The sequence below is a fragment of the Gracilinanus agilis genome, chromosome 1 (assembly GCF_016433145.1).
Source record: "Gracilinanus agilis isolate LMUSP501 chromosome 1, AgileGrace, whole genome shotgun sequence".
In the NCBI taxonomy this organism is placed as follows: domain Eukaryota; kingdom Metazoa; phylum Chordata; class Mammalia; order Didelphimorphia; family Didelphidae; genus Gracilinanus; species Gracilinanus agilis.
Genome location: NC_058130.1, coordinates 595,765,051 through 595,781,171, shown reverse-complemented (window position 1 = coordinate 595,781,171; position 16,121 = coordinate 595,765,051). Strand labels below are relative to the sequence as shown.

The 16,121-nt window shown below is 38.0% G+C and overlaps 1 protein-coding gene across 1 annotated transcript in view; it reads right to left on the bottom strand.

The window, feature by feature from the left end:
- Nucleotides 1-13,180, bottom strand: part of MBOAT1 (membrane bound O-acyltransferase domain containing 1) — a 138,790-nt gene extending 125,610 nt beyond the window's left edge. The window contains exon 1 of the mRNA XM_044658130.1: nucleotides 13,082-13,180. Within this exon, the coding sequence (XP_044514065.1) occupies nucleotides 13,082-13,180 (99 nt within the window). The remainder of the gene's footprint in view (nucleotides 1-13,081) is intronic.
- Nucleotides 13,181-16,121: the final 2,941 nt, after the last annotated feature.

Genomic DNA, 16,121 nt, shown 5'->3' with positions numbered 1-16,121 from the left:
TGGTATGAACCTAGGTTTCCAGAAATCTCAAGAGGCTGGGGGAAAAAATGAAGCAAAAGATGATTAGGGATAAAGGAATAAATCTAAATGTCAATTTCCAAAGAACAGGATGAGAGACATGGAAAATTTGGGGAGAAAATAGTTGATGTTTAAAGAGAAAGAAAGAAAAAGGACCTAAGGGTTCTAGTGAACTACAAGCACTATGACTAGTCAGCACTGTGACATGGCAACCAAACAATAATATGTGATCTTAGCAGAATTAATGAAAGAGAGAGACCAGAATATGGAAGGTAATAGACCTGTTTTACTCTGTCCTACCCAGAGCACATCTAGGAGATCATATCCAGTTCTGGGAATCACATTTTAGGAAGAATATTCGCAAGCAGGAACATGAGTGAAAAATAATCGAGCTTTCATTCAATGATCATTGAGGAAACTAGGTTTTTATCTTTATGAAGACTGAGAAGGAACATAACATCTCTCTCCAAATATTTGAAAGACTCTCATACATAAGATGTGTTTTACTTGGCCCCAGAAGGCATATAGAAGCAGTGGGCAGAAGTCAGAAACATTTTGCTCTATATAGGGGGAATGCTTACCAGTAATTAATGTTATATCAAAGTAATATGGATGGCCTGAGTAGCTAGAGAGTCCCCTACCTTCAGAGAGATGCCAAAGGACTACTTGTCAGGGATGCTTCATGGCATTTCTGTTTTACCAGTGAGAATATAGGGTTTAGAATCAGATGAATTGGGTTTGAATCCAAGCTTAATTATTTATTACTTGTATAATCTTGAACAGGACACAACTTCTTAAAAATTCACTGTAATCTTTAAAATGAAGGGATGATTAAAAAAACAAAATAAATAAAATAAAATACAATGAGGGGATGGACTAAATCAGAAATACCAAATATATAGTCTGTCCAAATGTTTAAAATGTAGTAGGGAAATATTTAACAAAATAAATTAAAATACAAAAAAATAAATAAATGAAATTAAAATATAATAAAATATATAAAAATAAAATAACATAGAAAATAATAATATATGGGCAGCTAGGTAGTATAGTGGATATCATGCCAGGCCTGGAGTAAGGAAGACCTGAATTCAAATATGACCTCAGACACTAACTTGCTATATGACTCTAGATAAGTCACTTAACTCTGTTTGCCTCAGTTTCCTCATCTGTCAATTGAGCTGGAGAAGGAAACAACAAACCATTCCAGTATCTTTGCCAAGAAAACCCCAAATGGGGTCAGACATGACTGAAAAATGATTGAACAACAACAATAATTAATGTGTGGCTAAGTTAATATGTGGCCTACAGGTTCCTCATATGTGGTTTAATGGACCCTGTTTCTATTTGAGTTTGACACTATCAGAGTAGATGATCTCCAAGATCCCTTCCAGTTTTAAAAGCTGATATTTATGTCCTCTGAGGTACAGTCCTTTAGTTCCTAGTTTTTCCATCTAGTTATCAACTAATCCTTGATAATTTCTAAGTAAATATTTCTTGGCAAGGCACAAAAAAGGTCAAACAGTCCCAATTCAGATAAATCCCCCTTGTATCTATTTCTTTCTACATTTATTCTTTTTCTTGCTTTTCTCCAACACACACTAGGTTCACCACAACCTTCTAAAATTTTAATGATAAAATAAGACAAATATGAATACAATAATTCAGGTTTGCACTGTGACAATTATAACAGAAAAAATGACTTTCTGGTTCTTTTATAAACTATAACCAGCCAATGTCTAACTCAATGTACTGGATTCTGCCTTTTGTGCATTCTAGTATCAACTAGACCTAATATTATTCACCAGTGGCCATACATATGCCTAGTTGGTTTTAAGTAAAGTCCCACCCTCTATCATGATGGAAAACAAAAGGCTCTATGCCTTTCATTCTGCTGTTTCATTGTACTTCCTCTATTAAACTGTAGTAATCGTGCTGATAATCAGACCAGAAAAAGTATATTTGTAAGTCACTCTGGAAGCTTTAATGGAAAGATTATATAAAATTAAGCCAACAGAAGTTTGCATAGGGAACCTAGTTACAAAACTGGGGAGTTGAGGGCAATGGCATAAAAGAAGAGGACGAGTCACAAATAAACAGAAATTAAAATTACATTACATCATAGAATTCTCTCTGTAGCAATCCTCTCCCAATAAACACATACACATAGGGATACATGAATGACATAGTCTTCCACCTTCTCCCCCCTCACATAACTAAATAAAATATATCAGAATATTGACACATGAAACTTCTGGTTAGCACTTCACTAAAAACCACTGAATATGAACTAGTATAATCCTTTCCTATTAACATTTGCATTTTCTTTATTATATATAGCACATATTACATATAAAAATAATATTTTCCTGATAACATTTGTATAGGAATTCCTTGCATACTGTCATACATGTAGATACTTAAAGAATATCAGTTCTATTGACCATGAGGTAAGAAAATGGTGGAACTAGACAACATTTATCAGTAATCGATACTAGTTTATGCTTGAAGGAAGAAAGAAATGTATGTGCAAAGTTTTAGGCATCATTTCAAAGGGAGAAACAAGGAAGTAAAGATAATCATACTCCTTTCAGATCAGTCTAGGAAAAAGTACCAGAATGCAGAATGTGCTTAGAAAGAAATGAGATGGCATTTAAAACTTGCATCCGTTTTAGAAAGAGGTGGCTGTTGTTGCTCAATCATTTCAGTCATCTCCAATCCTTCATGGCCCCACTGAGGCTTTTCTTGGCAAAGAAGCACTGAGTGGATTGTCATTTTCTTTTCTAGTTCAATTGGCAAGATAAGGAAGCTGAAGTCAATAAGTTAAGTGACTTGCCCAGGGTTACACAGCTAGTCATATCTGAACTCAGAAAGGTAAGTCTTCCTGTACCATCTGGCTGCCCAGAAAGAGTTTCCTTAGAACTAATCTAAATCCTCCATGTTGCCATTCTTCCTGTTCTGGCCTTAATGAAGTTGAAATGAGAAAAGGCAGTATTGCAGGGCTACTGAAGTACATTTTTTTTCCTGCTTTTAGGTTTCTGTGTAAGGGTATAGGGAGCAGGGCTGACTATGAAAAAAAAAAAAGCCAAGCTGCCCACCAAACACCGCCATTCTCATTCAGCTATATGTAAGGTTTTGCAAGAATGGAGAATTTAATGTTTCTAATATGTGACAAAAATTAAAAAAAAAATCCTGAAATTCACTAGTAAACCAAAAAAAGAGCCAAATTCAAGGTTGTTGGAAAGAGCTTTGGAAACAAGGACATTTGAGTTCAGTGGCATTTACAGGTTAAACTGCTTCATGAAATTTCACAGACTAATTTGGAATTTAGCAATTTCCTGCTAGCCCCACTCAGTGAATCATTTGCCCCACCCTACTTTGTTCTGCAGTTCTATGGATACTTCAGGATAGAACTGCAAAAAGGACAGAGACTTAAGGACTGAGCCTGTGACTTCTCTGGAATAGGAAATCCCTGGATAAGAAGACTCTCTCTGCTTATGAACCTTCTTTGTAAATATTAGCCTTAAGGAAATTGGGGGGGGGGGGGGGAGTGGGAAGAGCACTGAAAAAGTGCTCAGGGTCACATAGCTAATATGGCAAAACTCAACCCAAGTTTTCTTGATTGTAGAGTCAGTTCTCTAGCCATTGCCCTATGTTGCCTCTCAGAACTGCAGAATGGTAAATAGAATTTAAGTTTAAAGAAAATTATTACACTTTTTTTCCCTTACTGAGATAACTAAAAGTTTAGGGGAAATCAATGGGGGTTTTATTGATACTCCTCTTTCACAAATTAGGAAATATGATCAAAGTTTTTGTGTGTATGTAAGATTATTGTATTTTATTAGAAACAAAACTGAGAATAGGAGATTATTTACAAAAAATTTAATATTTGAGAAATCCCCAACAAATACAATACAAAATCTTATTTAAAAAATATATTCTTGACCATTTTAAGGTATTGTAAACTTTGAAAATCCACTACAAATTGACATCAATATTACTAATGTGGAAAAATTGATTAAACACTGATAACTTTTGAGAATTAAAACAAGAGTTCCAAAGAAGGCGGGGTAAATGATTCACCAAATGTGCCTTTAGATACATTTGGAAAATACTTTATAAGTAGATTAATAAGTTCTTCTCGAGAATATATATTTTAATCAGTCAAAGCTATATTATTTTCAATATTATTTCTTTTTATGAAATTATTGTAAAACATTGAATTGAATCACATTAATACAACTATAGGATATTTTCTTTTTTACTTTATTTATTGAGGTATTCTATTTTCTTAAACTAGAAAGACTCTAGAAAGTATTAACCTGGTTCGATGACCCAGTCTCTACTGAAAGGTGAATTGTCTTTAATTGTCAAATGTATAAGTGTAAATGAATTTGTTGTTCAGCCCTTTCTCAGTCATGCCTTATTCCTTCATGACCTCATTTGGGATTTTCTTAGCAAAGATACTAGAGTGGTTTATCATTTCCTTCTCCAACTCATTTCACAGATGAAGATACTGAGGCAAACAGGATTAAATAACTTGCCCAGGGTGATGCAGCTAGGAAGTTTCCAAGGTCAGATTTGAACTAAGGAAGATAAGTCTTCCTGAGGCTGATTCCAGGATTTTATCCACTATGCTAAATGCATAAAGTGTAAGACAATTACTGAAATGGTAAAGGGGTTCAAGAAATAAATCTCCTGGGAAAAGAAGAGCCCAAATATAAATAAGGGAAGTGGGAGGAATGGGTATCCTAAGCCTTACTTAATCACTGATTCCAAAACATTGAACCTCAACTAGTAATTTAGAGCTAAAAAGAGGACCTTCATGGGAGAACTATATGGAATACTGGCTTGGATAGGAATAGAAATAGGCTTCCTTTTCCTCCTACTTCCAGAGTCCATAAGTGGGGAATCCAAGTTCAAAACAATGATGGCACCAAGGTTAAAGACCAGTACTCTCCAAAATGATTTCTTGCCACTAGAAAGCCACAAACCAGTGATGGTGAACCTTTTAGAGAATGAGTGTTATGCACCACCCCCATCCTCTAAAGACCAAGTGCTGCACCTGCCCTCCCATTACCCCAGAAAAGGGAGAGAGGAAGTGTTTCCATTAGGCTGCTGGGCAGAGGGGTAGGTGATATGAAAAAATATCCTCAGGCAGGTGGAGAGGGTGAGGAGAGTAGCTTGAGCCCAATCCCTCTGGCTTTCTAGTAATGAACTCTGGAGCAGGCAATATTGTGCATGCCCACAGAGAGAGCTCTGTGTTTCCTCTCTGGAATGTGTGCCATAGGCTCACCACTATGGCCATAGACCAATTGGAGGGTGGGAAAATGAATGGCATCCATGCTGCATAACTAATTAGGGGTTTGTCTCCAAAATGATTACACCCATCCTCTAACACTCCTAATTTTCTTCCTCTCTCTACGTTGAAAATTCTTAACCATCCATCTTTCTACACTGGAAGTCAAACCTTCAGGACAGTTGATCTAACCACTAAAGAACACAAAGCAGCAACTTCATAGGTGCTGTAAGGAAAATCCCTACCCCCTTTCTGGCATACCAATCCCTTGACCTTCAAATCACCTCCCAGCTTTGGCTAGCACTCTTTGGCAGGCTCAACTGCAGGGCAGTAAGCAGTTGATAGGAGTCTTACCTAAGCCCTCTTCATTTTGAGTGAGACAGAATGAGTCACACAGGCTGAGTGGGTATGGATGAGTTGTGAACTCTGTTACAGATCTCATTACATTATCTTTGCCCATAAAAAAATTTTAAACCGCCCTTTTTCTGAACTTCCTTATTTCTGTGAAAGGCATCACCATCTTTTCATTCATCCAGATTAGTATCTTCAATGTAAACCCAGTATCAGTTTTACCCCTCTCTCTTTCTAACCCTATAGATACAAATGCTTAGTTTTTCTGTTTCTGCCTCCATAACATTTCTCAAATCAGTCCCTTCCTCACTATTCATAGCTACCACAATGGCTTATCGCTCTTACCTTGACAACTGCAAAGTCTCATAATTAGTCTTCCTGACTCAAATCTTTTGCTCCCAACCCAAAGGGATTTTCTTAATGTAAAGGTTTGGATCACTCCTTACTCAATAAACTTCAGTAACTCTCTATTTTTTGCTGTTCACATGTTTTAGTCCTATCTGACTCTTTGGGACCCCACTGGGGGTTTTCTTGGCAAAGATACTAGAGTGTTTTGCCATTTATTTCTTCAGTGCATTTGACAAATGAGGAAACAGGGTTAAATGACTTGTCCTGAGTCACACAGCTAGTAAGAATATGAAGCCAGATTTGAACTTAGGAAGATGAGTCTTCCTGACTCCAGGAATAGTATTCTATGAATTGTGCTACCTACCTGCCCAAAAACATTGATATGGGTGATTTGTTCAACTCTTTATGACTCTGTGGACCATATCATGCCAGTATTGCCCATCGGGTTTTCTTGGCAAAGATACTGAAGTGATTTGTCATTTCCTTCTCCAGTGGATTAAGGCAAGCAGATGTTAAGTAACTTGCCCAGAGTAAGTAGTTGAGGATGAATATGAATTCAGGTCTTCCTGATTTCAGGTCTAACACTCTATCCTAGAGCTCTCTATTCATTCTAAGATCAAATATCATTTCATTGTTATCTCCTCTTTAAAGTTCCCACTTTTATATAAGCTTTGTAATGCACATAGCCATTAAGAGCCTAGAACATGAACATCATTTTTAAATAAATATGTTGATAGGGGTTTTTTTGTTTGTTTGTTTATCCTGGGACTCCATTCAAGGAGCATAGGGCCACAACCAGTAGGCAATGGGACACAGGCAATGGGACACATAGTCGCTCAGGGTCCCCCAGCTGGGAAGTGTCTGAGCCTGGACTTGAACCTAGGACCTTTTCGTCTCTAGGCCTGGCTCTCAATCCACTGAGCTAGCCCAGCTGCCCCTACTTTAGGTTGCAGTTTCTTTAGCAGATGTAGTTTTTACAGGGTGGGGTTGCTAGCCCCACACCCAACCCTCCTCCTTTTTCATCCCAGCTAGGGACCGTCCTTGGCCCAGGAGTGGTAAGTTGATAGGGTTACATGACCAAAAAACTTTGGAGATCATTCTTCTAAGAAACATATGGCCCTAGAACAAGATGAAGGTAAATGCCAGTTTAGGGTAATAAGAAAAAAGCTAAGCCCAGACAAAACAACCATCTAGTGAATATGCTTTCGGCAAAAACACTGGGGACAAAGAAGACTGATCAAGGATGATATTCATTCATAGAATTTCTAAGGAATAGGAACAGCAGGAAAGTAAATAAAGCTGCTATCAAAACAGGGCAAAAATACCTGAAACAAACTGGAAGAATATTTAGGCCAGAAAAGAAAGAATCTTTCTTATCCAGGGAACCAGAAATGAAAGTAAGAATTTAAAAGGGTCCAGAACCATTAACAAGAAATTCAAGGAAATTCCTATGAAGTCTTTATAGAAAGACCTAATCTATGGCAGCTAGGTGGTGCTGTGGATAGAGTGCCAAACCTGGAGTCAGGAAGACAAAGTTCAAGTCTGGTCTCAGAAATTTACAAGCTTTGAGACTTTGGTCAAGTCACTTAATCTGTGTGCTCAGTTTCCACATCTGAAAAATTAGTTGAAGAAGAAAATGGCAAACTATACAGGAATTGTTGCCAAGAAAACCCCAAATGGGGTCATGAAGAGTCAGATATGGCTGACATGACAGCAACTAACACCCCAAGAAAGAAATGTTTGTAGGGAACGAAGACCCAACAAAGATTGGCCCCCACTTGGCAATCCTTATCAGGTAGGAACTTAGGTCATCATAATTTTAGGATATAGTTTTCTGGAACCTAGAAGCCATAATGGGAATGTTATGTTTTCTTTTAAAATGGTGGGAGTACTTATCATCATTGAGGCTGGAACATGGTAATGGATGTAAACATATTAATAGTTCAAGAAATTCTACCACAAAGCATCATCTCAACCAACATTAAACTTTATATTGAAATTAACCTTTACTTATAAGTAATTACAATACATTGGTAGGAATAGTCTGCACTTACAATTCACTAGCATTTCTATCAGAAACTGAGAGCTCTCTCCACACCCTAATAAAGCATGAGAATAGGACTTTAGTTAGTCTAGGTGTTAATGTGCTCTTTTTGGCAAATGTGGTTCAGACCTATGATTCATCAGTGTGTGGAAACCCCCAACATGGAAACCCTCCATCAATTCTGGCCTTCATTCAATACTTTTCCTACACAATGGGCACTTAATAAAAGAACATTGAGTAAATATTTAATTACTGTATAAATGACAGGCTAATGTTCAATCCATATATCTGCCTCTTCCCAGTAGTCTCATCAGGAGGCATATAGGTAGCTAAGCAGATAAAGAGCCAGGACTGGAGAAAGGAGGTCTGGGATTCAAATAAGCCCCAGACCCTTCCTAGCTGTGCGACCCTAGACAAGGCACTTAATCCCTTAGTCCTCTTCTGCCTTGGAACACACACTTAGTATCAATTCTAAAACAGAAGGTTAAGGATTTTTAAAAATATTCTTACCAATATTCACTGAATCATTAAATATTCACAATATTCCTTTGGGAAATGATATGAGAATTAGATCCTAATATCAACATGTAGATAAATAATAATACTTCTAGGTATTATCATTTGGTAGCACCAACTGCAAAAATACAGATTTAACAATACTGTGCCTTGAGGATCAAATAACAAGTGCTATTTTTTTTCCACTATGCTGTGGCTGTCCAGTTGTTGCATCACATATATGTAAATGTCCCACTAATAACTTTGACATGAACCATATAATGAGGAATTTGGTCCATGGAAGGCTGGCAAATAAATTATCATAGTTTCAAAGCAAATCAAAAATGAGAATGAAAGCAAATAGTTGGATAATTTAAGGAAATGTTTTTCCTGAGTACCAATAAATATGAAATATGGCTAAATTACCCTAATAATTTTCTCCAATGTCCACCTTAGATTAGGGAGATTTAGGGAGAATTAGATTCAGTATATATCAGAAATACAGATCACCTCCAAATGGTATACACATAAGATATCTAGATCATCACACATTTACACTCTTTAAACTATATTTTCTCTCATTAAAAAAGAGAATGTTATACTTAAATTTTACAGGGAAGATTTCAGATTTATATCACTGGAAATTAAAGCTTTTCACTATTTCTGTGCAGATAAAGCATACAAAACATGATATGTTTCAAGAAATTTGAGGAAACTATAAAATGGATGAATCAGGACATTATCATTTAAATCAGTGATTCCCAAAGTGAGTGCCACCACACCCCGGTGGGTGCTGCAGGGATCCAGGAAGGTGGTGATGGCCACAGGTGCATTTATCTTTCCTATTAATTGCTATTAAAATTTTAAAAAATTAATTTCCAGGGGCTCTAAGTAATTTTTTTCTGGAAAGGGAGCGGTAGGCCAAAAAAGTTTGGGAACCACTGATTTAAATTAAGAAATGATTCTTTACTCTGAAAGACAAGAAACTGCAATGCCACATTTAAATGTTTACAAGATAATAAACTGCTGGTGCTAAGAGATAAAAGAAAGGAACAGATAAGTTGTGTGGACTCAACTGATAATTGAAAACTAATTGAAAATTAAGATAAAACATCTCTTAAAATAAGACACTGAAAAATTCAGCAAAACTTTATTAGTTTCCTTTATGCAAATCACTATTCTAAGCACAGAGAATACAAATATTATATTATAAGAAAGTACTTTACAAATGACACAAGACCCTACTGTCAAGGGACTTAAAAAGTCCAGGAGACATATATCCAAGTGATAATGACACAGGTAAGAGAATGGGAGATATTTCATTTAGAAAAATGTGATTTATAAAGAACTTTGCAGGTACATATTATTATGTACCTAGAAGTAGGCCTTAAAAGCTTCCTAAGGCTGTGAGAACACAGATATACTATTATAGTGTTAGTAGAGCTGTGAATTTATCCAGCCATTCTGGAAAGCAATTTTGAATCATGCCCCAAAAGTTACCAAATTGTGCTTGCTCTTCGACCTAACTTTACCATTACAAGGCCTATACCCTCCCCAAAAAAATATTTAAAGGAAGAAGAAAAGGATCTACATGTACAAGAATATTAAATAATAGCTCCTTATTTAGTAGCTAAAAATTGGAAATTAAAAGGCTTTCTGGATAATGACCAAACAAATTTTAGCATATGAATGTAATAGAATATTAAGAAAAATAAGTAATGATAAAATTGACAATTTCAGAAGAAACTGGGAAGTCTTTTATTAACTAAGGAAAAGCAAAATAAGCAAATAAAGAACAACTTATATAGTGATAAAAGCATTATAGAAACAACTTTGAAAGAGTTTAGAACTCTGATCTACAGCAGTGATTAACCAGAAGTCCAAAAGAATGAAATTTAAATACATCACTAACTCCTTCAACTTCAAATGCTGAAAGAGACAGACATTTTTGGTCATGGCTAAAGTGGAAATTTGTTTTGGGGGACTACAAAGCTATGTATTGAAGGCTTCTGGGAGAGAGGACTTCAAGGGCATAATTTACTGGGAGGAGAAATAGGATGGTCAGATTAATTTTTTTATGTTTGCTCTGTGAAAAAATAAAAACAATAGCCTATTTTAATTTTAAAATAACTTCTCATTCTATTCTGCCTGCTAGATTCAATTTGGCCTGAGGAAAAAATTCATTTTTATAGGACTTCATATCTACTTAGGCTCTTAATACTTAGAGTGACAGAAAAAGTATTCTCTCAAGCTGATTATTCTCTAGGCTATAGATAGCTCAAGTTTAAATTTAAAAAACTGTACACAATATCATGTACATAATAAGTAGGTACTCCAGAAATATTGTCAAACTGGATTTGAATTAGTATTTGCTAATCCACTGAAAAGCAGAATTAATACCATCTTGATATAAAAAAATCTGTGAAAATTATTGCCCTGCTCTGCCCCTCCTTCATTAAAATATCATAATAGTCCGCATTGAGGAGAGGGAGATGGAAAAGTGAGACTCCACCCAGATCATACTCAGATAGTTACTGGTAGCCAGGGGAAAAGGGAAAAGTAAACATAAGAAGAGCATTGAGCTACCCCTAAAGCTGTTGAAAGTGAAATAAATAAATAAATAAATGTCAGTAAAGCTCCAAATTCCCAATTCTATATTCTAGTCAAAATCTCATTTTCCTGTAGAAATTTACACTAGATCTCCCAAATAATGTATGCCTTTTACTGTCCTATACTAAAATTTCTCAGATTGAAGCTTGGGCCTCTTCCACACTGAGATGGTAGGGTAGATGCACATAAGTGATAAAGGTCACAATGTTTCCAACAGATATGTGGTAGTTGACACAGAGAAAGCTAATTTTCTCACTCAAATATCTCTCCCCAACTCCTAGTCTTCAAGTTCCTCTTTCCAAACCCTCCTCTTATAGTTCCCTCCCACTTTACCTCCCAAGCTTTCCAACTGTCTAAAATGATTTGTGATGCTACAGATGGAGGTGAAATAATTGATAGGAGAGGCTGCTTTATATAAATTCAGAAGATTGAAGGTGGGGGAAAAAAAGAAAATCCCAAACTACAGCAAACAAATATGAATATGCATCCCTCTTCTTTGTAAAAGAGAAAGTCTTCACTGCAAAACAGTTAAAAGAATAAAGTTGGGGTTTTTTTGTTTTGTTTTGTTTTGGTTGGGTTTTTTTTTAAACCCTTGGTTTTTCGGAAGGACAGAAGGAGTTCACCCCACACTAGGAGACAGTTTTATTTTGTTTCAGCTCAGGATTTAATGTTGTATTTGTGTCTCTCCATAGGTAGATGCAACAGTCTCTCTCCAGACCTCTCCCAGATAGTTACTCATAACTTTAAAAATGTACACATGAGCTAACATCTGTTCTATCTCCCAGTTTCCTGTCAGTTTCGAAACTTTTGATGAAGCACTAGTCAGGTGGAGGTTACAGTTAGATCCTTCACAGTGGGGATAATAGCAGATTGGCTCAGAAAACAGTGACTGATTAAGGCAGACTTTCAGGGAACACTTCCTCATAGCTAAAGAAATGTAGGTAGAAAGGGCAACAGGTGTAGTCATGTTTGAAAAGTGATCGAGTAAGAGATCAAAAAGTGAAAGGGAGAGAAGGAAAGAGAAGCCTGGCCAAAATGCAGAAGTGCCAAAACACAACACACAAAGGACAACAGTATCATTCATACCTGCCCAGAGGGCCCAAACCAACTAACCAGGAATAGCCCTGCACTTTTTACCATTTACATTTTATGATTCCCCAACAGTAACTAAGCGACTGACTCGCCTAATCAGAGTCATCCTTTTTCTCTTAGCTCTAGACTAGAGATACTCGGGAGCCGCAGACTCCTCAAGATAAGCTGGTTCCGAATTAACCAAAGGCACTCCAAAGACTAGGGAGAACCTCAGCTTGTCATTCTTTCTACATGGACAACACCGCCTCTCTACCTGTCTTTGGGAAGTTTGACAAGTGCCTTCTTTTATTCCGTAAACAGAAAGCACATTTTCACAGTAAAGTTGTATAAAAGTGAATAACACGCTACTGTACTGATATCTAAATCAGACGTCTCTGACAGTGCACAGGTGATGAGGCTCTTAAATTTTAAATTCTGAATTGAAAATAGTCCCGTCGATATTTGTTACCAGGGAAGGGGTGGAAGGGGGTTGATTGGGGGGAGGGGCGAGAAGCTACAATACAAGCAAGAGAGTAGGGGAGACAAATATTTTAGGTCCTGCAGTCTGGGACCTAAAAAATGTAAGTTCACGCTTTAACCTGCCCCTCAGACTACACCCATTTCCTTTCAAAAGCAAATATTCCATTTGCATAGTAACTCCTTACAGTTGCAAAACAGGCCCACGCTTCTCGCCAGCAATTCCGCGAAGGGTTTAAGAGATTTAACTTTCCCCCACCCGGCTCCTACGGAACACATCTATCTTTCTCCCCACTACTCTTCCCTCAAAGTTCTACAGTGGACACACGATAGGTCTGAAGGGTGGAGCCCTGGATCCCCGCCGTTACCTGGTCCAGCGGGATGCCCAGGAGGTCGCTGACCGGATGCAACAAGGTGGAGCCCGTGGTGCGGTAAGCAAGGCTGGACGGCGGCTGCTCTACTGCCATCCTGCATTTTCAGGGGGGCTGTCGCGTCCGCCCCCCACTACGAGCTACCCCCCCAGATGTCTTCGCCCGGCCTGGGTGGTGACTGGACCCCAGGGACAGACGAGCTTAGGGGACGCAGCGAGGAGGCCAACCGTAAACTGAGCTCCGAGTGGCAGCGGAACAGGACAGGGACGAGTCCTTGGGGTGCAGCGCTGGAGCTGGCACTGCAGCCACGGCTGGAGTAGTTGGCCGGGTACTGAGCCCGCTCAGCTTCCCGCTCCCCTCCTCTTCCTTCTTATTGGCCGCAGGGACCCAGGACAGCCCCAAAAGGGTGGGTATTGGGAGAGAGGGGGGCGGGAGTCAGCAAATACTCGAGCATTCCCTCCCTCAGTCCCGCCCAGCTCTGGCTAGGAGAGAAGTCAAAAGAATGAGAGAAGCCTCCGCCTCCGTGGCCTCACCCTCCTTCAGAACTGGGAGTGAAGGCTGGGAGGGCTGCTGCCAGATTCAGATCTCCCCTCTAAATCTCCTTACTGAGGCTCGCGTCCCTGCGAGATCTCCATTCTCCGAGGAGCTTTTTGCTTCAGTTTCTTCTTAGATCACATGGATCACAGGACTTAAGAGTAAGAAGGGTTTCTACAAACCATCTTATTCAATCCCCTTTTTTCAGTGGGGAGAAATTCAGACCCAGACAAGTGACTTGCCTAAGTTTACACAGGTAGCAAATTTAAACAAAGAACCAATGTCTAAATATAGATCCTCGACTCTAAATTCAATTTCTTTTCATTACACCATTCTTGCTCAAGCGGACATACCCCTGCATTTTAATTCCCATTCTCTGCTTTTTTCCAGTGAGATTCCCAAAAGTCATCTCTGCTGACAGCTCCTGTGTCTGAGAGTCATTGCGTTAATTCCTGAGTTCCTGAAGTAGCTAGGGGAAAGTGGTGCAATTCTCGGATTTGTATCCTGCTCCTAAAAAGTTCACCTGGTTTTCTTCTCACCTCCTGGCATTTCTTTACCACCTTCTTATCCTCAACTAGTTCACTTACAATTCATTTTTTTCCCTCCCTTCTGCACTTTCACATAAATGAAGCTAACAGTTTCTAGTTGCTCCTTTTTCTTTGGAATTCCCTAATTTTGAGAAATGAAATTATTTACTCTGGTAGTCCTAGGTTCGATACTATTAAACTTCCAGATACACCTAGAAGTCACAGAAAGGACTGACTGCCTCTGCTGTGTCCTTCCAGCATTGATGTCCCTAATACCAGTAGTGTTTCTTGCCATTATTTTATATCTAGAAGAGATTAATGGTTCAGCGGACAGCACCTAGGATTTGAGGACAAGAAAACCAGGTTCCAATTCTGCCTCAAAACACACACTGGTATGAAGTGGAAATTGAAGGGACCTTGAAAATTTCAAAGCTCACCCTCTTAAAGCACTATTAAAAAATATGGCCCGGGGAATTCGTCACTTTAAATATAATGCTTTATTGAGAGAGAGAGAGAAATTGGGGAGGGGGGACTGTCTCAAGTCATTGACCCAACATAGATGCCCCGCTCCAAGAATTTACAGAGAAAATGCAGAGCTCTACCTGTCACTGACCCAAGACAAATGCCCAAAATTTCACAGAAAAAGCCCTTATTTATAGGAGAATCTTGATACAATCAAGCCTCCCTGAAGCATTTATAATATTTTTACAATGGTTAGAGACAGAATTTTGAATAGACACATTCAGGCTAATTAACATCTTCAAGAAATTGGAGAATAGCTTTACAATGGGTACATTCAAGCATTTTAACATTTTAAATGTTAATATATTGTAATTATATATTATTTATAATAATAATAGAATATGATAATAATAATAAATGATCAGGAAATTGGAAATAGATACAAAGAGAAGAGTTCTGGACTGGATTATGTGGAAGAGGCTGATGTGAGGATCAGCCCAGTCTTTGAGCTTGATACAATAGCAGAAGCTGCAATGGTAGAGACTTTTAAGGAAAAAGGGTCTTTGGGTACTTTCTGGACCTAAAATGATGAACCTGGGACTCCTGCTCCAGGCAAATTCCCAAACAAACTCCAAAAGACTTAATCCAAGTTTGTCTTGCTTGAAGGAGGGGTCAGGGTAACTTTGTAAGAGAAATGGATGGAGGGAGAGGGAACAGCTTTTAGGTATTAATAACTCTTAATAACTTGAGAATAGCACACTAATTTCTCACTCCCCACACTAGCTATTTGAGACCCTGAGATAGTGACACAATGTCTGGGCCTCCATGTCCTCAGGAGGTTGAATTTGATGACCCTTCAATTTCCAGGTATTGGGCATAATCAAAAGTTCTGGAGACAGTCACCCGATAATTTCTGTATGTTAATAACAGCTCTTGGAGCATACTAATAACAGTTCTAAAATATTATCTCATACTAAAAATAGATTCTAAACATCCTTGAGATTTCAACAAATAAACTATACTCAAATCAAAGCATTGTCATGCGACAAAACTGATGCCATAATCATCTGGAGATAACATTGATCCAGAAAATTTAAGAATGACAGTTTGAATAGCTGTCACCACATCAAATACTCAAAATGTTCAGACTTTTTAGAATTAAAAATATAAAAACTTAGCAGAAGAAATCAAAGTAATATGGGAAGAAGATAGAGTACATATCATCCCTTTTTTTGTCTGCTACTGGAGTTATCCTTAAAGATGTTTTCATTGAGCCTATAGGAGATGAGTTTACATTCAAATGCTTTCATTTATTCAACTTCCACGACAATAAACAAAATGTTAAACTGTATTTTTAAAGAATAGTGGGGGCAGCTGGGTGGCTCAATGAATTGACAGCCAGACCTAGAGATGGGAGGTCCTAGGTTTAAATCTGGTCGCAGACACTTCCCAGATGTGTGACCTTACCACTCTTCTGCCTTAGAACCAATACACAGTATTGATTCTAAGATGGA